Here is a 22500-nt window from a genome sequence, read left to right as displayed (position 1 = left end):
AGTAAATTGAGGTCAAAGAGAGAAAGACAGAGAGAACAGCAGAGTTTCCTGGAAGTCTCCGGCTCCTGAGTTTTACTGAAACAGTGAAGAGGAGGAGGATGAAGGTGATGGAGGTGATGGTTATGGGAAGTGATGTTGTCTCTTTCCCAACAGCATCCGTTTATCACTGCACAGGGCATCGCCTCAGCATCCCGTTTCCTGGCAACCAGCATCAACATCCTGTTTCCCAGCAACAAGTGTCAGCATCATGTTTCCTGGCAACCAGCATCATCCCAGCATCAGCATCTCATTTCCCTGCATCCCGCATCCTACTGTAACACATCAACTTCCCACAATGTCCTTTACTTCCTGAAGGTGGCGCTTCTCTCCATCATTCACATGCTTTCCCAGCATCCATTTTTTTATCACTACACCAGCTTCTTGTTTCCCGGCAACCGGCATCGACATCCTGTTTCCCGGCAACCAGCATCTGTCTCATCCCACTGCAGCAGGAAACCCCAGCTGCTTTTTCCGGAACATTGCACACCCTTTTCACACAAAAACCCCACACAGAAACACTCACTCGACGCAGCGTCTGGAAACGAGCCACAGCTCAGGGCTCTTCATTTACACAGACTCTTAAAAGCCTCAGACAGAAACGCTGCGTCTGCTCTGAGTCGTAAAGGGCTTTAACACGGCACCGTGTCCTGACCAGGAGTTTCTCTTTGATGTGGAAGTCTTTTACCAAACAGGCTTTTTTTTTACACATTTCAACAAAACAGTCCTCAGACAGAAGGCAGTGTTTATGAAGTCGTTATTTATTGATTATACATTGTTTTCTAATACATTGCTGTGTCGTCTCTGAATGAACCAGATTATTCTCCACTGAGTGGGTCCCCTGTTCGGTTCAGACTCTCCACTAGGTGTCAGTGGTCAGTGTTTTAAAACGTGCAGAAGACAATTACAGTGAAAGTATTAAAGGGTGTTTTTGGTGCAGTTTCTCACATGGACACTAGAGAGCAGCACCTTCAAGTGAAACTGCTCACAGAGGGAGAGAGAGAGTGTGTGTGTGTGTGTGTGTGTGTGTGTGTGTGTGGGTGGGTGGGGGGGGGGGGGGGGGGGTGAGGGGAAAGAAACTGGCCCAGAGACAGAAATGTTTACAAACATACACCAATCAACCAGAAGATTAAAACCACCACCTCATTTCTCCCCTCACTGTCCCCTTCGCTCACTCTAGAGTTCTACACTTACACTATGTAGTCCAGCTGTGGCTCTACATACTTCATTACCCCCCTTTCCCCCCTGTTCTTCACCCCTCAGGACCCCCACAGAGCAGGTGTGATGTGGTGGTGGATCATTCTCAGCGCTGCAGTGACACTGACGTGGTGGTGGTGTGTTAGTGTGTGTTGTGCTGGTGTAGAGTGGATCAGACACAGCAGTGCTGCTGGAGTTTTTAAACATTCAGCTGACAGCATCCTGTGCTCAGTTCTGTGTCTGATTCAGTCAAGTGTATTGTTTCATTCATTACATTTTCATTTTCTTTGTAGTTCTCCTTCTGTCTGCGAGAGTTTCTCTTCTTGTGTGTGGTGTGTTCTTCCTGTGACGTGGCGGTCACTTCCTGGGGTCCGAGGGTCCGTCCTGGACAAACAAACAGAGGAAAACGTAAACAGAAGGGACTGAGTGTGAAGCTGAACTGAGCCGGGGACCAGAGGAAGCAGGACGGTAACTGACCCTCTCTGAGCAGAGTGAGTCTCTGACGGATTTGTTTTCGTTTGTAGATGAGTCCGGTGACGGTCAGGAGAAACCCCAGCAGCAGCACCGCGGTTCCCACCGCCGTTCTGTCCCTGTCCGACTCCGACAGGCTCTCTGTCACAGGACACAGCAGGAGGACACACGTTACGGTCATGTACACTGACTGCACATGCCCCTGGGTCGTCTCAGACTTTCTCTGGATCTGTCACTGTGGCGGAACAGTGCTTTAATAAATGTGTTATAAAGGTGTCATGAGCTCCCTGTGGATAGCTATAGTAGTTATTCAGTTTATAACAGTTTACATGTTGTAATAAAACTGTAATGAGCTGACAATGCTTCTCTCCTCAGTGGATGATGTTTTTAAGGGTGTGTAGAAGTAGTAATAAAGGTGTAATAAGCTCACGGTGGCCCTGTGTCCAGTTGAACAGCGCAGGCCGGGGGAAGCTGGGATGCTCCACTCTGCAGGTGATGCTTTGTCCTGGTTTGAGGGCAATGTCCAGCTGGGAGTGGACCTGGTAAAGCCAGTCTCCATTGGCCATTTCCTGCGTGGACACCAGGTCCTGAGTCACTTCCTGTCCATCCTGGAGCCAGGTGAGAGTGATGCCTGATGGGTAAAATCCGTACGCACTGCACTTCAACACCGAAAGACCCTCGCCTTTCACTGACCTCAGAGACTTCACAGTCACCTCCGGCCGAACTGCAGCAGGACAGAGAGAGCAGGGTTTAATCACACACACACACACACACACACACAGTCTCTACTGGACTCTACTGGAATCACAATCACTGTGATTCTCTAACCCCGTCTCTAAGGGGAACAGTGGGCTTTGGAAACCACAACAACGGCGGCGCTAACGTTAAGCGGTGTTTACTCGTGGTGTATCGGCGTGTTGTTGTTGTTGCGTGGCGTAGAGTGACGACTCTCTCTGGACGATCAGCGCTCTGCAAGGTTTACACGCCACGGTTTAGTCCCTACTCGACTCGCTCTGAACCACGAGAGAAAAGCCACTAAACAAGAACCCGCTTCTAGAACCAGGACCTGATTCACCTGGTGGAGGAGGGAACAGAGTAGAGCCCAGTAGAGTAGAGGAGAGACCCTGCAGTGGAGTAGATTTAAGGTGGTTTCAGTGGGTTAGGGAGGTTTTGATTGGTGTGAACAGTGTAAATGTGAGGAGTGTGTGGTTCTGACCTGTTTTGTTCATTACTGACAGGGATGGTATGTTCTTTCTGCAGATGGACATGACGTTATCCGCCTCTGATCGGAGCCAGTCGCTCTTATTGTTCAGATCTCTGGCCCATTTTTCTCCGTACGCGCTGTTGGCCGTGACCCTGTTCTCTGTGCTGTTGTATTTCAGGAACGTGTCTTTGTTGTAAATCAGTTCTAAAAGAACCTCAATGTTCTCCAGAGAACCGAGAGTCCGGCACTCCACAGAATAAAAGGCATAGTGGCCTTGGACTGCACAGAAACAAAGAGGAGTTCATTAGCGTTCGTACACAACCAGCTGAAACACACTGACCCCTAGTGGCCAGGATGTGATACTAACTCTGTACTAAATCTATTTATAAAAGTCCTTCCCCCTGAGGGGGACCCACTCTCTGGAGCAGAAGTTAGTTCAGAATTAATATACAATAATGAACAAATAATAATATATAATCCACATATGTTTCTTAACTTCTGTTACAGAGCGGTGCCCTGGCGCCCCCTACAGGACCAACCCCTGTGTTGTAGCAGTTAAAAATAAGGAAACTCTCTGTTGAAACTGAACAAAGAAAACAGCGACAGGAACTGAACTGAACAGAATGAGATGAAATAATGTTTAGACAGTGACACTCTCTCTCTCTCTCTCTCTCTCTCTCTCTCTCTCTCTCCCTCACACACACACACACACCACTCACACACACACACTGTAAACTGTTTCTTACCTGCTGCTGGTAGAACCGAGAAGAACACACTCAGCTGAAGAAACTTTAACATCATTAAACCTTCAGCTCTGCACCTGTGTGTGTGTGTGTGAGAGAGAGAGAGAGAGAGGGAGAGAGAGAGCGTGTGTGAAGTAGATTTAAGGTGGTCTGATTGTATGTAAAGAGGTATTAAGGCGGTGCGTCTCGTCACGCTTCACATCTTTATCTGTTTACAAAGAGAAGAGGGAAATTTCCACAGAGTTTAAAAAACCTGCTTTCATTCTCTCTTCTCCTCCCCCAGCACACACACACACACACTCACACACACACACACCCACACACACACACACACACACACACACACTCTCTCTCTCTCTCTCTCACAAAACCTGTTCTAATACAACTTTATTGGCACTGTTTGCACAGTAATTATCATTATGTTCACAAATAACAGGGTGAGTGACAGGGTGAGTGTGTGTGTGTGTGAAAAGGTGAGCATGTGTGATTTTGTGAGTGCCAGGGTGAGTGTGTGTGTGTGTGTGACTGCGTGAGTGTGTGAGTGAAAGGGTGAGTGTGTGAGTGACAGGGTGAGTGTGTGAGTGACAGGATGAGTGTGAGGGTGACAGGATGAGAGTGTGCGTGACTGGGTGAGTGTGTGAGTGACAGGGTGAGTGTGTGAGTGACAGGATGAGTGTGAGAGTGACTGGGTGAGTGTGTGAGTGAATGGGTGTGTGTGTGAGTGAATGGGTGAGTGTGAGTGACTGGGTGAGTGTGTGAGTTACAGGGTGCACGTGTGAATGACAGGGTGAGTGTGTGTGAGTGACTGGGTGAATGAAAGGGTGAGTTTGTGAGTGACAGGGTGTGTGTGTGAGTAACAGGGTGAGTGTGTGTGTGGGTGAGTGGGTGAGTGACAGGGTGAGTGTTTGGGTGAGTGACAGGGTGCATTTGTGAGTGACAGGGTGAGTGTGTGTGTGACTGGGTGAGTGTGTGAGTAACAGGGTGAGTGTGTGGGTGGGTGAGTGTGTGAGTGACAGGGTGAGTGTTTGGGTGAGTGACAGGGTGCATGTGTGAGTGACAGAGTGAGTGTGTGTGTGAGTGGGTGAGTGTGTGCGCGACTGGGCAAGTGTGTGAGTGACAGGGTGTGTGTGTGAATGATAGGGTGAGTGTGTGTGTGAATGATAGGGTGAGTGTGTGTGAGTGACTAGGTGAGCATGTGAGTGAAAGGATGAGTGTGCAAGTGACAGGGTGAGTGTGTCAGTGACTGGATGAGTGATAGGATGAGTGTGTGAGTGACAGCGTGAGTGCGTGAGTTACAGGGTGAGTGTGTGAGTTACTGGGTGAGTGACAGGTTGTGTGTGTGAGTGACAGAGTGAGTGTGTGAGTGACAGAGTGAGTGTGTGAGAGACTGGGTGAGTGTGTGAGTGACTGGGTGAGTGACAGGTTGTGTGTAAGTGACAGGGTGAGTGTGTGAGTGACTGGGTGAGTGACAGGTTGTGTGTGTGAGTGACATGGTGAGTGTATGAGTGACAGGGTGATTGTGTGAGTGACAAGGTGAGTGTGTGTGAGTGACTAGGTGAGTGACATGGTGAGTGTGTGAGTGAAAGGGTGAGTGTGTGAGTGACTGGTTGAGTGTGAGAGTGACTGGGTGAGTGTGTGAGTGACAGGGAGAGTGTGTGAGTTACAGGGTGCATGTGTGAATGACAGGGTGAGTGTGTGTGAGTGACTGGGTGAATGTGTGGGTGAAAGGGTGAGTTTGTGAGTGACAGGGTGTGTGTGTGAGTAACAGGGTGATTGTGTGGGTAGATGAGTGTGTGAGTGACAGGGTGAGTATCTGAGTGACAGGGTGAGTGTTTGGGTGAGTGACAGGGTGCATGTGTGAGTGACAGGGTGAGTGTGTGCGTGAGTGGGTGAGTGTGTGCGCGACTGGGCGAGTGTGTGAGTGACTGGGTGAGTGACATGGTGAGTGTGTGAGTGATAGGGTGAGTGTGTGAGTGACTGGTAATGCTAGAGCCGCACTGTGACCCTGATTATGATCAAGTACTTGCAGGAGATGAATGAATGAATGAATGAATGACTGTAAACTGGTTTTTAATCAACTTCCATTTCATAAAACACAGCGAGCACATGAGATTTAACACTTTAGGATCAGTGCTGTATTTACAGGTGTGTCTGAGGCCGTTACTGTTGGTGTGTCTGAGATCGTTGCTCTGGGGTGTGTCTCTGTGTGTTAAAGCGGTTCTGGAGATTCCTGTTTCACTAAAGATCCTGAGGCAACATGTGGAGCTCCACACACACTCCTTCTTCACAGGAACTTTCCAGAAATTACACAACAGATTTCACTACAACTTTTCTCCATATCAGCCCTGTGTCCTCCACTGTCCACTGTCCCCCACCGTCCACTGTCCTCACTTTCTGTGAGGGGCTTTTAGAGGAGGACGTCTGGTTCCATTCAGCTCCACTGTCCCCCACCGTCCACTGTCCTCACTTTCTGTGAGGGGCTTTTAGAGGAGGACGTCTGCTTCCATTCACCTCCACTGTCCCCTGTCCCCCACCGTCTACTGTCCTCACTTTCTGTGAGGGGCTTTTAGAGGAGGACGTCTGCTTCCATTCACCTCCACTGTCCCCTGTCCCCCACCGTCCACTGTCCTCACTTTCTGTGAGGGGCTTTTAGAGGAGGACGTCTGCTTCCATTCACCTCCACTGTCCACTGTCCCCCACCGTCCACTGTCCTCACTTTCTGTGAGGGGCTTTTAGAGGAGGACGTCTGCTTCCATTCACCTCCACTGTCCACTGTCCCCCACCGTCCACTGTCCTCACTTTCTGTGAGGGGCTTTTAGAGGAGGACGTCTGGTTCCATTCACCTCCACTGTCCACTGTCTCCCGCCGTCCACTGTCCTCACTTTCTGTGAGGGGCTTTTAGAGGAGGACGTCTGGTTCCATTTACCTCCACTGTCCCCCACCGTCTACTGTCCTCACTTTCTGTGGGGGGCTTTTAGAGGAGGACGTCTGGTTCCATTCACCTCCACTGTCCACTGTCCACCGTCTACTGTCCTCATTTTCTGTGAGGGGCTTTTAGAGGAGGACGTCTGCTTCCATTCACCTCCACTGTCCACTGTCTCCCGCCGTCCACTGTCCTCACTTTCTGTGGGGGGCTTTTAGAGGAGGACGTCTGCTTCCATTCACCTCCACTGTCCCCCACTGTCTACTGTCCTCACTTTCTGTGGGGGGCTTTTAGAGGAGGACGTCTGCTTCCATTCACCTCCACTGTCCCCCACTGTCTACTGTCCTCACTTTCTGTGGGGGGCTTTTAGAGGAGGACGTCTGCTTCCATTCACCTCCACTGTCCCCCACTGTCTACTGTCCTCACTTTCTGTGAGGGGCTTTTAGAGGAGGACGTCTGGTTCCATTCACCTCCACTGTCCACTGTCCCCCACCGTCTACTGTCCTCACTGTCCACTGTCCCCCATCGTCTACTGTCCACTGCTCTGATTCTCTCTGTATTGTTTTGAGTGGAATATTTTGGAGACTGGTGGAATTTCCTTTTTCACAAAGACAATAGAAGAAAGGCCTTTGGATCTGAAAGTGAAACTAAACTCATTTATTTAATAGACAACACCCAGCATCTCAATATCAGGAGGAGGAAGAAGTATTTGCCCACAAAATTCTATCTCTCTCTCTCTCTCTCTCTCTCTCTCTCACACACACACACACACACACACACAATGGCATCAGCGTGAATGCGTGACAGAGAGCAGAGGAAACTACAGAAACATTACAAAAGTCCGTCCAGGTTTTGATTCAGTGTCAGTTTGTTTGTGAATGACAGATGGATGAAATGCTAACTTTAATCGTCCACATATTAACAGTCGGTGCTGTTGGGTCTCAGCTGACGGGTGAGTACCGACTTTTTTCAGTCTGCTTTCTCCAAGACGAGACGCGTGTGTTTCTACAGCACCCTCCTTCACTGCAGTCGTTTACAGTGTTTTACAAAAGAGGAGATACAGACGAGAGAGAGCTGAAATAAACCAGACGTCATTAAACATGACTCAAAAATGAACACAGGAACATTCCTGAGAATGAGGCCTTCACACTCTTAATTACAGTGTTATTACAAATATTTAAATAGAATTAAAAAAGACATGAAATTAAAGAGAGAAACACCTAAGAGTGGAGTGCGGTGAAATATTATTGAAAATAAAACCTGACGTCAGAAGAGGAGCAGAATCTGAGCTGGATTTATCCCGTGTTTTCTGACTGGGGGGGTCTTGTTTCTCAGTGTGTGTGTTGGTGGCCTCCAGAGTAATGTGCATTATTGTTCTGGTCCTCAGGATTTCACCAGTTTGGTGTGATTCAGGGGTGTGACGAGAGCAGTTGTGATTTCTCAGTGGTGTTTGACGGAGAGAAGCTGGGGTATTATGACTACAAGGAGAATAGGATGGTTCCCACGCTGCCGGAGTTTGCGGATCCTGCAATCATTCCAGATTTCATTAAGGAAGCTAAAAGATGGCCGAACACGTGTAAATATCTGCAAAACATTGTAAACCAGGGCTTCGAGAACCTTCCAGAGGAACTTGGTAAGATCTGTCAGAGACTGGCCTCCAGAGCAGCGCACTACTTTAATCCTCTTACAGCTCTAAGATACTGTGTGGTGGCAGTCTTGCCGAGGGGACTCTTATTTTCAACCTGATATCACGGCTGAAACGTACCTATGCTACTAAAAGACCACACCAGCTAAAACGTACATTTAACTACGTTTAACTTGATTTGCGCCCCCTATCCTCTAAGGCCGCTTGGAAAACTGCATGCTGAACCAAAGCATTCAAGTAGAAGATAATTTAACTTTTTTTAGTAGAAAAATGTGTAGGGCGGCACGGTGGTGCAGCAGGTAGGTGTCACAGTCACACAGCTCCAGTGACCTGGAGGTTGTGGGTTTGATTCCCGCTGTGGGTGACTGACTGTGAGGAGTTGCGCCCAATGATTCCAGGTAGGCTCTGGGCCCACCGCGACCCTGAATCGGATAAGCGGTTACTGATAATGAATGAATGAATATATATATATACATCTATTCACTCGGCAGGTTGCGGCTGCTCTTACTCGCGCGCGAAACTAAACTACATTTCCCACAATGCCGGATTGTAGTTTATTTTCGCGCGCGAGTAAGAGCAGCCGCAACCTGCCGAGTGAATATATATATATCTGTCTGTGTAGGATATTTTATTTTGCTTGACACCAAGACCTCCCTCTAGATTTATATATATATATATATATATGTGTGTGTGTGTGTGTGTGTGTGTGTGTGTACACGTGGCATATCAGTTAATTGCCAAATTTTCTAAACACAATTTTCCACTAAAAAAGTTAAATAATCTTCTACTTGAATGCTTTGGTTTCCAAGCGGCCTTAGAGGCTAGGGGGCGCAAATCAGGTTAAACGTAGTTAAATGTACGTTTTAGCTGGTGTGGTCTTTTAGTAGCATAGGTACGTTTCAGCCGTGATATCAGGTTTCTTATTTTGTAATATGTAGATCTGAGCAAGGAATGCAGAAAGGTTTCACACACTCACCCAGTCACTCACACACTCACCCTTTCACTCACACACTCACCCAGTCACTCACACACTCACCCAGTCACTCACATACACTCACCCAGTCACTCACACAGTCACTCACACACACTCACCCAGTCACACACACACTCATCCAGTCACTCACATAAACTCACACACTCACCCAGTCACTCACACGTTCATCCAGTCACTCACATACACTCACTCACTCACTCACACAGTCACTCACACACTCACCCATTCACCCACACACTCACCCAGTCACTCAAACACACTCACCCAGTCACTCACACACACTCACCCAGTTACTCTCACACTCACCCAGTCACTCACACACACTCACCCAGTCACTCACACACTCACCCTGTCACTCACACGTTCATCCAGTCACTCACATACACTCACCCAGTCACTCACACACACTCACCCAGTCACACACACACTCATCCAGTCACTCACATAAACTCACCCAATCACTCACACACTCACCCAGTCACTCGCACGTTCATCCAGTCACTCACATACACTCACCCAGTCACACACACACTCACACAGTCATTCACACACTCACCCATTCACTCTCAGACTCACCCTGTCACTCACACACTCATCCAGTCACTCACACACACTCACGAAAACACTCACACTTTCATCCAGTCACTCACATACACTCACCCAGTCACTAACACAGTCACTCACACACACTCACCCAGTCACACACACACTCAGTCACACACACACACTCATCAAGTCACTCACATAAACTCACCCAGTCACTCACACACTCACCCAGTCACTCACACATTCATCCAGTCACTCACCCAGTCACTCACACACACTCACCCAGCCACACACACACTCATCCGGTCACTCACACATTCATCCAGTCACTCACATACACTCAGCCAGTCACTGACACACACTCACCAAGTCACTCACACACTCACCCAGTTACTCACACACTCACCCAGTCACTCACACACTCACCCAGTCACTCACAAACACTCACCCAGTTACACACACACTCACCCAGTCACACACACACTCACAGTCACACACACACTCATCAAGTCACTCACATAAACTCACCCAGTCACTCACACACTCACCCAGTCACTCACACTCACCCAGTCACTCACACATTCATCCAGTCACTCAAATACACTCAGCCAGTCACTCACACACACTCACCAAGTCACACAAACACTCACCCAGTTACTCACACACTCACCCAGTCACTCACACTCACCCAGTCACTCACACACATTCACCCAGTTACACACACACTCATCCAGTCACTCACATAAACTCACCCAGTCACTCACACACTTACCCAGTCACTCGCACGTTCATCCAGTCACTCACACAGTCACTCACACACCCACAGTCATTCACACACTCAACCAGTCACCCACACACTCACCCAGTCACTCACACACACTCACACAGTCACTCTCACACTCACACAGTCATTAGCACACTCATCCAGTCACTCACATAAACTCACCCAGTCACTCACACACTCAACCAGTCAATCACACATTCATCCAGTCACTCACACACCCACAATCATTCACACACTCACCCAGTCACCCACACACTCACCCAGTCACTCACACACACTCACCCAGTCACTCACACATTCATGCAGTCACTCACCCAGTCACTCACACACTCACCCAGTCACTCACACTCACCCAGTCACTCACACATTCATCCAGTCACTCACATACACTCAGCCAGTCACTCACACACACTCACCAAGTCACACAAACACTCACCCAGTCACTCACACATTCATCCAGTCACTCACATACACTCAGCCAGTCACTCACACACACTCACCAAGTCACACAAACACTCACCCAGTTACTCACACACTCACCCAGTTACACACAAACTCATCCAGTCACTCACATAAACTCACCCAGTCACTCACACTCTTACCCAGTCAATCGCACGTTCATCCAGTCACTCACACAGTCGCTCACACACCCACAGTCATTCACACACTCACCCAGTCACCCACACGCTCACCCAGTCACTCACACACACTCACACTGTCACTCTCACACTCACACAGTCATTAGCACACTCATCCAGTCACTCACATAAACTCACCCAGTCACTCACACATTCATCCAGTCACTCACACACCCACAATCATTCACACACTCACCCAGTCACTCACACACACTCACACAGTCACTCTCACACTCACCCAGTCATTAGCACACTCACACACTCACCCATTCACTCTCACACTCACCCAGTCACTCACACACTCACCCAATCACTCACACACACTCACGCAGTCACTCACACACTCACGCAGTCACTCACACACTCATGCAGTCACTCACACATTCACCCAGTCACTCACACACTCACCCAGTCACTCAACCAGTCACACACATACTCACCCAGTCACTCACACACACTCACCCAGTCACACACACACTCACCCAGTCACTCACACACTCATGCAGTCACTCACACATTCATCCAGTCACACATACACTGAGCCAGCCACTCACACACTCACCCAGTCACTCACACACTCACCCAATTACACACACACACTCATCCAGTCACTCACATACACTCACACAGTCACTCACACAGTCACTCACACACACTCACCCAGTCACACACACACTCATCCAGTCACTCACATGAACTCACCCAATCACTCACACACTCACCCAGTCACTCACACGTTCATCCAATCACTCACATATACTCACCAAGTCACTCACACAGTCACTCACACACTCACACAGTCATTCACACACACACTCACCGAGTCACTCACACACACTCACCCAGTCACTCACACACTCACCCAGTTACACACACACACTCATCCAGTCATTCACATAAACTCACTCAGTCACTCACACACTCAACCAGCCACTCTCACACTCACCCAGTCACTCACATACACTCACCCAGTCACTCACACACACTCACCCAGTCACACACACACTCATGCAGTCACTCACACATTCATCCAGTCACTCATATACACTCAGCCAGTCACTCACACACACTCACCCAGTCACTCACACACTTACCCAGTGACTCACACACACTCACCCCGTTACACACACACTCATCCAGTCACTCACATAAACTCACCCAGTCACCCACACACTCACCCAGTCACTTGCACGTTCATCCAGTCACTCACATACACTCACCCAGTCACTCACCCAATCACTCACACACACTCACGCAGTTACACACACACTCACACAGTCACACACACACTCATCCAGTCACTCACATAAACTCACCCAGTCACTCACACACTCATGCAGTCACTCACACGTTCATCCAGTCACTCACATACACTCAGCCAGTCACTCACACGTTCATCCAGTCACTCACATACACTCAGCCAGTCACTCACACACTCACACAGTCACTCACACACTCATCTAGTTTAACATACATTCACCCAGTCACTCACACACACTCACCCAGTCACACAGACACTCACCCAGTCACTCACACACACTCACCCAGTCACTCATACACTCATGCAGTAACTCACACATTCATTCAGTCACTCACATACACTCAGCCAGTCACTCACACACTCACCCAGTCACTCACACACACTCACCCAGTCACACACAAACTCACCTAGTCACTTACACACTCACCCAATCACGCACACACTCACACACACTCACGCAGTCACTCACACGTTCATCCAGTCACTCACATACACTCAGCCAGTCACTCACACACTCATCCAGTTTAACACACATTCACCCAGTCACTCACACACTCACCCAGTCACTCAACCAGTCACACACATACTCACCCAGTCACTCACACACACTCACCCAGTCACACACACACTCACCCAGTCACTCACACACTCATGCAGTCACTCACACATTCATCCAGTCACACATACACTGAGCCAGCCACTCACACACTCACCCAGTCACTCACACACACTCACCCAGACACACACACACTCACCCAGTCACTCACACACTCACTCAATTACACACACACACTCATCCAGTCACTCACATACACTCACCCAGTCACTCACACAGTCACACACACACTCACCCAGTCACTCACACGTTCATCCAATCACTCACATATACTCACCAAGTCACTCACACAGTCACTCACACACTCACACAGTCATTCACACACACACTCACCGAGTCACTCACACACACTCACCCAGTCACTCACACACTCACCCAGTTACACACACACACTCATCCAGTCACTCACATAAACTCACTCAGTCACTCACACACTCAACCAGCCACTCTCACACTCACCCAGTCACTCACATACACTCACCCAGTCACTCACCCAGTCACTCACACACACTCACCCAGTCACACACACACTCATGCAGTCACTCACACATTCATCCAGTCACTCATATACACTCAGCCAGTCACTCACACACACTCACCCAGTTACTCACACACTCACCCAGTGACTCACACACACTCACCCCGTTACACACACACTCATCCAGTCACTCACATAAACTCACCCAGTCACCCACACACTCACCCAGTCACTCGCACGTTCATCCAGTCACTCACATACACTCACCCAGTCACTCACCCAATCACTCACACATACTCACGCAGTTACACACACACTCACACAGTCACACACACACTCATCCAGTCACTCACATAAACTCACCCAGTCACTCACACACTCATGCAGTCACTCACACGTTCATCCAGTCACTCACATACACTCAGCCAGTCACTCACACGTTCATCCAGTCACTCACATACACTCAGCCAGTCACTCACACACTCACACAGTCACTCACACACTCATCTAGTTTAACACACATTCACCCAGTCACTCACACACTCACCCAGTCACTCACACACACTCACCCAGTCACACACACACTCACCCAGTCACTCACACACACTCACCCAGTCACTCATACACTCATGCAGTAACACACATTCATTCAGTCACTCACATACACTCAGCCAGTCACTCACACACTCACCCAGTCACTCACACACACTCACCCAGTCACACACAAACTCACCTAGTCACTCACACACTCACCCAGTCACACACACACTCACACAGTCACACACACACTCATCATGTCACTCACATAAACTCATCCAGTCACTCACACACTCACCCAGTCACTCACACACACTCACCCAGTTACACACACACTCATCCAGTCACTCACATAAACTCACCCATTCACTCAAACACTCACCCAGTCACTCACACATTCATCCAGTCACTCACATACACTCACCCAGTCACTCATACAGTCACTCACACACACTCACCCAGTCACACAAACACTCACACAGTCACACACACACTCACCCAGTTACACACACACTCATCCAGTCACTCACATAAACTCACCCATTCACTCAAACACTCACCCAGTCACTCGCACATTCATCCAGTCACTCACATACACTCACCCAGTCACTCATACAGTCACTCACACACACTCACCCAGTCACACAAACACTCACACAGTCACACACACACTCATCCAGTCACTCACATAAACTCACCCAGTCACTCACACACTCACCCAGTCACTCACACATTCATCCAGTAACTCACACAGTCACTCACACACCCACAGTCAATCACACACTCACCCAGTCACCCACACACTCACCCAGTCACTCACACACTCACCCAGTCATTAGCACACTCAACCAGTCACTCACACACACTCACACACTCACGCAGTCACTCACACGTTCATCCAGTCACTCACATATACTCAGCCAGTCACTCACACACTCATCTAGTCACTCCCTTACATTCACCCAGTAACTCACGCTCACCCAGTCACTCTCACACTCACCCAGTCACTCGCACACTAACCCAGTCACTCATACACTCACCCAGTCATTCACACACACTCACCCAGTCACTCACACACTCACCCAGTCATTCACACACACACACACACACACACACACACACACACACAGTCACTCGCACACTCATCTAGTCACTCACATACACTTAACCAGTCACTCACACACTCACCCAGTCATTCACACACACTCACCCAGTCACTTTCACACTCACCCAGTCACTCACACACTCACCCGGTCACTCACACACACTCACCCAGTCATTCACTCACTCACCCAATCACTCACATACACTTAACCAGTGACTCACACACTCACCCAGTCACACACACACTCATCCAGTCACTCACATAAACTCACCCAGTCACTCACACACTCACGCAGTCACTCACACGTTCATCCAGTCACTCACATACACTCAGCCAGTCACTCACACATTCACACAGTCACTCACACACTCATCTAGTTTAACACACATTCACCCAGTCACTCACACACTCACCCAGTCACTCACACACACTCACCCAGTCACACACACACTCACCCAGTCACTCATACACACTCACCCAGTCACTCATACACTCATGCAGTAACTCACACATTCATTCAGTCACTCACATACACTCAGCCAGTCACTCACACACTCACCCAGTCACTCACACACACTCACCCAGTCACACACAAACTCACCTAGTCACTCACACACTCACCCAGTCACTCACACACTCACCCAGTCACACACACACTCACACAGTCACACACACACTCATCATGTCACTCACATAAACTCATCCAGTCACTCACACACTCACCCAGTCACTCACACATTCATCCAGTCACTCACCCAGTCACACACACACTCACCCAGTCACACACACACTCATGCAGTCACTCACACATTCATCCAGTCACTCACATACACTCAGCCAGTCACTCACACACACTCACCAAATCACACACACACTCACTCAGTTACTCACACACTCACCCAGTCACTCACATACACTCACCCAGTTACACACACACTCATCCAGTCACTCACATAAACTCACCCATTCACTCAAACACTCACCCAGTCACTCGCACATTCATCCAGTCACTCACATACACTCACCCAGTCACTCATACAGTCACTCACACACACTCACACAGTCACACACACACTCATCCAGTCACTCACATAAACTCACCCAGTCACTCACACACTCACCCAGTCACTCACACATTCATCCAGTAACTCACACAGTCACTCACACACCCACAGTCAATCACACACTCACCCAGTCACCCACACACTCACCCAGTCACTCACACACACTCACACAGTCACTCTCACACTCACCCAGTCATTAGCACACTCAACCAGTCACTCACACACACTCACACACACTCACACACTCACGCAGTCACTCACACGTTCATCCAGTCACTCACATATACTCAGCCAGTCACTCACACACTCATCTAGTCACTCCCTTACATTCACCCAGTAACTCACACTCACCCAGTCACTCTCACACTCACCCAGTCACTCGCACACTAACCCAGTCACTCATACACTCACCCAGTCATTCACACACACTCACCCAGTCACTCACACACTCACCCAGTCATTCACACACACACACACACACACACACACAAACACACACACACACACAGTCACTCGCACACTCATCTAGTCACTCACATACACTTAACCAGTCACTCACACACTCACCCAGTCATTCACACACACTCACCCAGTCACTTTCACACTCACCCAGTCACTCACACATTCACCCGGGCACTCACACACACTCACCCAGTCATTCACTCACTCACCCAATCACTCACATACACTTAACCAGTCACTCACACACTCACCCAGTTACACACACATTCATCCAGTCACTCACATAAACTCACCCATTCTCTCACACACTCACCCAGTCACTTGCACATTCATCCAGCCACTCACTTACACTCACCCAGTCACTCATACAGTCACTCACACACACTCACCCAGTCACACACACACTCATCCAGTCACTCACAAAAACTCACCCAGTCACTCACACACTCACCCAGTCACTCACACATTCATCCAGTCACTCACCCAGTCACTCACACACCCACAGTCAATCACACACTCACCCAGTCACCCACACACTCACCCAGTCACTCACACACACTCACACAATCACTCTCACACTCACCCAGTCATTAGCACACTCAGCCAGTCACTCACACACACTCACGCAGTCACTCACACGTTCATCCAGTCACTCACATATACTCAGCCAGTCACTCACACACTCATCTAGTCACTCCCTTACATTCACCCAGTAACTCACACTCACCCAGTCACTCTCACACTCACCCAGTCACTCGCACACTAACCCAGTCACTCACACACTCACCCAGTCATTCACACACACTCACCCAGTCACTCACACACTCACCCAGTCATTCACACACACACACACACAGTCACTCACACACTCATCTAGTCACTCACATACACTTAACCAGTCACTCACACACTCACCCAGTCATTCACACACACTCACCCAGTCACTTTCACACTCACCCAGTCTCTCACACACTCACCCGGTCACTCACACACACTCACCCAGTCATTCACTCACTCACCCAGTCACGCACACACTCACCCAGTCACTCACACACTCACCCAGTCATTCACACACACACACACACCCAGTCACTCGCACACTCATCTAGTCACTCACATACACTTAACCAGTCACTCACACACTCACCCAGTCATTCCCACACACTCACCCAGTCACTTTCACACTCACCCGTTCACTCACACACACTCACCCAGTCACACACATATTCACACACACTCACCCAGTCACACACACACTCATCCAGTCACTCACATACACTTAACCAGTCACTCACACACTCACCCAGTCATTCACACACACTCACCCAGTCACTTTCACACTCACCCAGTCACTCACACACTCACCCGGTCACTCACACACACTCACCCGGTCACTCACACACACTCACCCAGTCACACACACACTCACACACACTCACCCAGTCACACACACACTCATCCAGTCACTCACATACACTTAACCAGTCACTCACACACTCACCCAGTCACTCACACACACTCACCCAGTCACTCGCACACTCACCCAGTCACTCACACACACTCACCCACTCACTCTCACACTCACCCAGTCATTCACACACACTCACCCAGTCACTTTCACACTCACCCAGTCACTCACACACTCACCCGGTCACTTGCACACACTCACCCAATCACACACACACTCACCCAGTCACAAACACACTCATCCAGTCACTCACATACACTTAACCAGTCACTCACACACTCACCCAGTTACTCACAAACCGATGTGTTTACAATGAGACATTCTGAGGACTGTTCAGAATGTGATGAGTTTATTATAATAATGTGTTGATTGTTTAGAGTCTGATTGTGTGTAATGACGGTCTCTGTCTGTGAGGCAGAAGCTCCGTTGGTGTCCCTCTACTGGAAGACGGAGGTGAAGCTGAGGGTCAGTAACTCTCTGGTGTGTCGGGCGAGTTCCTTCTTCCCGCCGCCGGTCACTGTTTTCTGGACGAAGAACAATCTGAACGTGACGGAGGGCGTGAGCCTGGGCCCCTACTATCAGAACTCAGATGGGACGCTGAGCGTGTTCTCCACCCTCGACTTCACTCCGGAACCGGGAGACATCTACAGCTGCACCGTGGAGCACCGCGCCCTGGAGGGCCCACAGACTCGGATATGGGGTGAGCACCGTGGGGGGGCGGGGTCACAGGGATGAACAGAATCAAAATAATCCAGGATTAACCCCCCCACATTAAACTCTAATCTGCCACACTGTTACCTTTAGAGTACAGAGATATCAGTAATAACCACCAATGTTTTACACGTCCCACACCCTTCATCATCCTGGAGATATTAGAACTCCCAGCTTTTCCACTGCAGGGTACCTGCTCCACACAGCTCTACTCGCTTTGTCCCCCACTGTAAACCCCTCAAGCCCCGAAATGTATCGGGTGTCGTCTCTAAACCCCGTCGTGAGTCGGATAAAAACAAACGTGATCTCAAACGTGATCGCTGCAGCTGGAGATTTTACAGATGGAGAGTTGGTGCTGGTCGTCTGCGTAGAGTGACGACTCTCTCTGGACGATCAGCGCTCTGCAAGGTTTACACGCCACGGTTTAGTCCCTACTCGACTCGCTCTGAACCACGAGAGAACAGCCACTAAACAAGAACCCGCTTCCAGAACCAGAACCTGATTCACCTGGTGGAGGAGAGTAGGGACCCTGCAGTGGAAATAAACAAATCAAAACCAACAGCAACCACCCTGATAATCTATTTACATCTTTATTTCTCATCTGTCTTTGTGTGTGTGTGTGTGTGTGCAGAAGTAGACACGGAGGTGGAGGAGCTGAGTTTGTTTCCCACAGTGCTTGTGGTAGAGTTGTGTCTTGGCATTTCTGGAATAATTGCTGGAGTCGTCCTCATCCTCAAATGCAACTAGACACTAAACTCTTAATTTAATGTTATTCTATGAACATCATCCTCTGGGTGTGTCTCAGAAAGTGGGGGTCACTAAAGGGTCTTCTTAGAGTCAATGTTTATTTCTGTGAAATAAAAACTGTTTGATCTCCTCAGGCTTCTCATGTGGGGAATAATTAGATCTTAATTAGGAATCTATTATAGAATCTGTTTTAGCGCTACATGGTGGTCATTTAATGTAATGTTTCAGAACTCGAACTTTGTTATTCTTTCTCATGTCAATAAAATGGTTGTGTGTTTGACCTTTATATTTTATTACACTGTGTGTTCATAGATCTGTGTTTACTGAAGGAATGTGAAGGTCTGGATTTTAAAAGAAGGCAGAGACCTACAATGGAAATAAACTCCAAAATCTGTTTCTAGGGTTTAATCAGTAAAAGTGTCAAACAATTAAAGTGAAAATACATTACATACTGTTCCAGGAAATGTATTAATTAAATATTATTATCATTAGTCAAAACGTCATTAATCAGAACGAGTTTGAATAAGGTCAAAAGCTACAAATACAATATATAAATATAAATATTATATATATTTATATATAAACACTACATACACTACAAAGTTAAAGTCACTAAATTTAACAGGATTGTAAAACCAATAGCCAATAACATTGCATGTGCTTTTTGGAGCGATCCAAATCAAATGGGAATTTTTTCCATAGGAATGCATTGTTCCAAAATTCAAACTGCTCTAACTTTGTCAGTTTCCATGCTATAACCATGGGATTCCAGATGTTGATACCTGAGTACACTATGTCCCATCATGTTCAAATTTGGACCAGTCCGAAGGTTCTTGTACAATTATCCTACGAATTCCCCCATAGAAACGCATTACGGAATGTTCAGATGATGATGTCACAATGGGCTCTTCTCACACACACCAGGGAGAGAATGCGCACGGCCCCCTTTCTCTCCCTCAGTCCTGCAGTGCTGTCTGTACCTAGAGGAGCTTATGGGCCCCATCCAGCCCTTGGACAGTACAAATCCAGGAAATTTAAGGTGGACGGGGACAGAATAGAACAGTGAATTTCAGGTGGAATTTATTTTAAGGTGCAAGACTAAGTATAATTGTAATCATTTAATGGTGCTCATTTATTTAATGTGAGGGCTTTTTTAAAATCAGAGTCTAAATTAAACGGCTGTAATTTTAAGGTGTCTTGTTTTTTAAGGTGGAATATTTATTAAGGTGGTGGTCAAAATATATTGTCCTTTTAATCTGCCAATATTTAAGTACAGTATTGGAATTATTGTTCTACAAATTTAACCTCATAGCTATTTAGTAAAATATAAGCTAATGTAACAGTGCTAGCAATATGTGACAAGCCAAATTCAGAGTTCTATCATGAATTTCCCCCCTCTAGTTTTCTTTGTAGTTCTCCTTCTGTCTGCGAGACTTTCTCTTCTTGTGTGTGGTGTGTCCTTCCTGTGACGTGGAGGTCACTCTGTCCAGTCCGAGGGTTAGTCCTGGACAAACAAACAGAGGAAAACGTAAATAGAAGGAAATGAGTCTGAAACAGAGCTGAGGAGAGGACCAGAGGAAGCCGGACTGTACCTGACCCTCGCTGTTATAACTGACCACAGGGTGAGAGCTGACCGGAGTGAATCTCTGACCGATTTGTTTTCGTTTGTAGTAGATGAGTCCGGTAAAGGTCAGGAGACCCCCCAGCAGCAGCACCGCGGTTCCCACCGCCACTTTGTCTCTGTCTGACTCAGACAGGCTCTCTGTCACAGGACACAGCAGGAGGACACACGTTACGTTCATGTACACTGACAGAACACACCCCTGGGGCGTCTCAGACTTTCTCTGGATCTGTCACTGTGGCGGAACAGTGCTTTAATAAATGTGTTATAAAGGTGTCATGAGCTCCCTGTGGATAGCTATAGTAGTTATTCAGTTTATAACAGTTTACATGTTGTAATAAAGCTGTAATGAGCTGACAATGCCGCTCTTCTCAGTGGATGATGTTTATAAGGGTGTGTAGATGTAGTAATAAAGGTGTAATAAGCTCACGGTGGCCCTGTGTCCAGTTGAAAAGCGCAGGCCGGGGGAAGCTGGGATGCTCCACTCTGCAGGTGATGCTTTGTCCTGGTTTGAGGGCAATGTCCAGCTGGGAGTGGACCTGGTAAAGCCAGTCTCCGTCAGCCATTTCCTGCGTGGACACCACGTCCTGAGTCACTTCTTGCCCATCCTGGAGCCAGGTGAGAGTGATGCCTGATGGGTAAAATCTATATGCACTGCAAATCAACACCGACAGACTCTCACCTTTCACTGACCTCAGAGACTTCACTGTCACCTTCGGCTGAACTGCAGCAGGACAGAGAGAGCAGGGTTTAATCACACACACACACACACACACACACACACACAGAGTCTCTACTGGTCTCTACTGGACTCTACTGGAATCACAAGAGTGATTCTCTAACCCCTTTGGAAACCACAACAACGGCGGTGGTAACGTTAAGCGGTGTTTACTCATGGTGTATCGGCGTGTTGTTGTTGTTTGGGACTGAACACAGCTCCGTCATCAGTTCAGACAGATCAGTAGAGTTTGTTCCTTCCTTGTTGCAGCGTCCAGCTCTCGCTGGATTCTTTCGTCGGCCACCGATCCAAGGAGCGTTTGAACCTCTTCAAAAGACCACGGCGTCATTTTACGAGCTGCCGTCGTGAGTCGGATAAAAACAAACGTGATCTCTGCTGCAGCTGGAGATTTTACAGATGGAGAGTTGGTGCTGGTCGTCTGTGTTGCGTGGCGTAGAGTGACGACTCTCTCTGGAAAATCAGCACTCTGCAAGGTTTACATGCCACGGTTTTGTCCCCCCTCGGCTCGCT

The 22500-nt window shown here is 48.4% G+C and overlaps 3 protein-coding genes across 3 annotated transcripts in view; 1 reads left to right on the top strand and 2 right to left on the bottom strand.

Moving 5' to 3' along the window:
• Nucleotides 1-1075: 1075 nt before the first annotated feature.
• On the bottom strand, nucleotides 1076-3827 carry LOC136666507 (rano class II histocompatibility antigen, A beta chain-like). Its single transcript, XM_066644721.1, has 5 exons — nucleotides 3655-3827; nucleotides 2921-3187; nucleotides 2135-2428; nucleotides 1711-1845; nucleotides 1076-1617 (listed from the first exon to the last, which is right to left on the bottom strand). Exons 1-5 carry the CDS (start codon nucleotides 3707-3709, stop codon nucleotides 1433-1435), a joined length of 936 nt encoding a protein of 311 aa, XP_066500818.1. The 5' UTR covers nucleotides 3710-3827; the 3' UTR covers nucleotides 1076-1432.
• A 3493-nt stretch (nucleotides 3828-7320) lies between these two features.
• Nucleotides 7321-19880, top strand: LOC136666548 (H-2 class II histocompatibility antigen, A-U alpha chain-like). Its single transcript, XM_066644811.1, has 4 exons — nucleotides 7321-7526; nucleotides 7962-8207; nucleotides 18591-18872; nucleotides 19515-19880. Exons 1-4 carry the CDS (start codon nucleotides 7460-7462, stop codon nucleotides 19628-19630), a joined length of 711 nt encoding a protein of 236 aa, XP_066500908.1. The 5' UTR covers nucleotides 7321-7459; the 3' UTR covers nucleotides 19631-19880.
• A 213-nt stretch (nucleotides 19881-20093) lies between these two features.
• The window catches only part of LOC136666332 (HLA class II histocompatibility antigen, DR beta 4 chain-like), a 5430-nt gene continuing 3023 nt past the window's right edge, over nucleotides 20094-22500 (bottom strand). The window contains exons 3-5 of the mRNA XM_066644442.1: nucleotides 21682-21975; nucleotides 21223-21392; nucleotides 20094-21134 (exon numbers count right to left, since the gene is read on the bottom strand). Of these exons, the coding sequence (XP_066500539.1) occupies nucleotides 21129-21134; nucleotides 21223-21392; nucleotides 21682-21975 (470 nt within the window). The 3' untranslated portion in view covers nucleotides 20094-21128. The remainder of the gene's footprint in view (nucleotides 21135-21222; nucleotides 21393-21681; nucleotides 21976-22500) is intronic.

The sequence above is a fragment of the Hoplias malabaricus genome, chromosome 14 (assembly GCF_029633855.1).
Source record: "Hoplias malabaricus isolate fHopMal1 chromosome 14, fHopMal1.hap1, whole genome shotgun sequence".
Classification (NCBI taxonomy): Eukaryota; Metazoa; Chordata; class Actinopteri; order Characiformes; family Erythrinidae; genus Hoplias; species Hoplias malabaricus.
Note: the sequence above shows the minus strand (reverse complement) of the source record. Positions and strands in the feature narration are given on the sequence as shown.

Excerpts from the sequence above, each read along its gene's own strand:
- LOC136666507 (XM_066644721.1), bottom strand. The coding sequence starts at position 3,709 with ATGATGTTAAAGTTTCTTCAGCTGAGTGTGTTCTTCTCGGTTCTACCA. Across the intron at positions 3,188-3,654 it reads CTCGGTTCTACCAGCAGCAG|TCCAAGGCCACTATGCCTTT; the intron begins GTAAGAAACAGT and ends GTTTCTGTGCAG. Across the intron at positions 1,846-2,134 it reads CAACTGGACACAGGGCCACC|AGAGCCTGTCGGAGTCGGAC; the intron begins GTGAGCTTATTA and ends GTCCTGTGACAG.
- LOC136666548 (XM_066644811.1), top strand. The coding sequence starts at position 7,460 with ATGGATGAAATGCTAACTTTAATCGTCCACATATTAACAGTCGGTGCT. Across the intron at positions 7,527-7,961 it reads TGTTGGGTCTCAGCTGACGG|GATTTCACCAGTTTGGTGTG; the intron begins GTGAGTACCGAC and ends TCTGGTCCTCAG. Across the intron at positions 8,208-18,590 it reads GAACCTTCCAGAGGAACTTG|AAGCTCCGTTGGTGTCCCTC; the intron begins GTAAGATCTGTC and ends TCTGTGAGGCAG.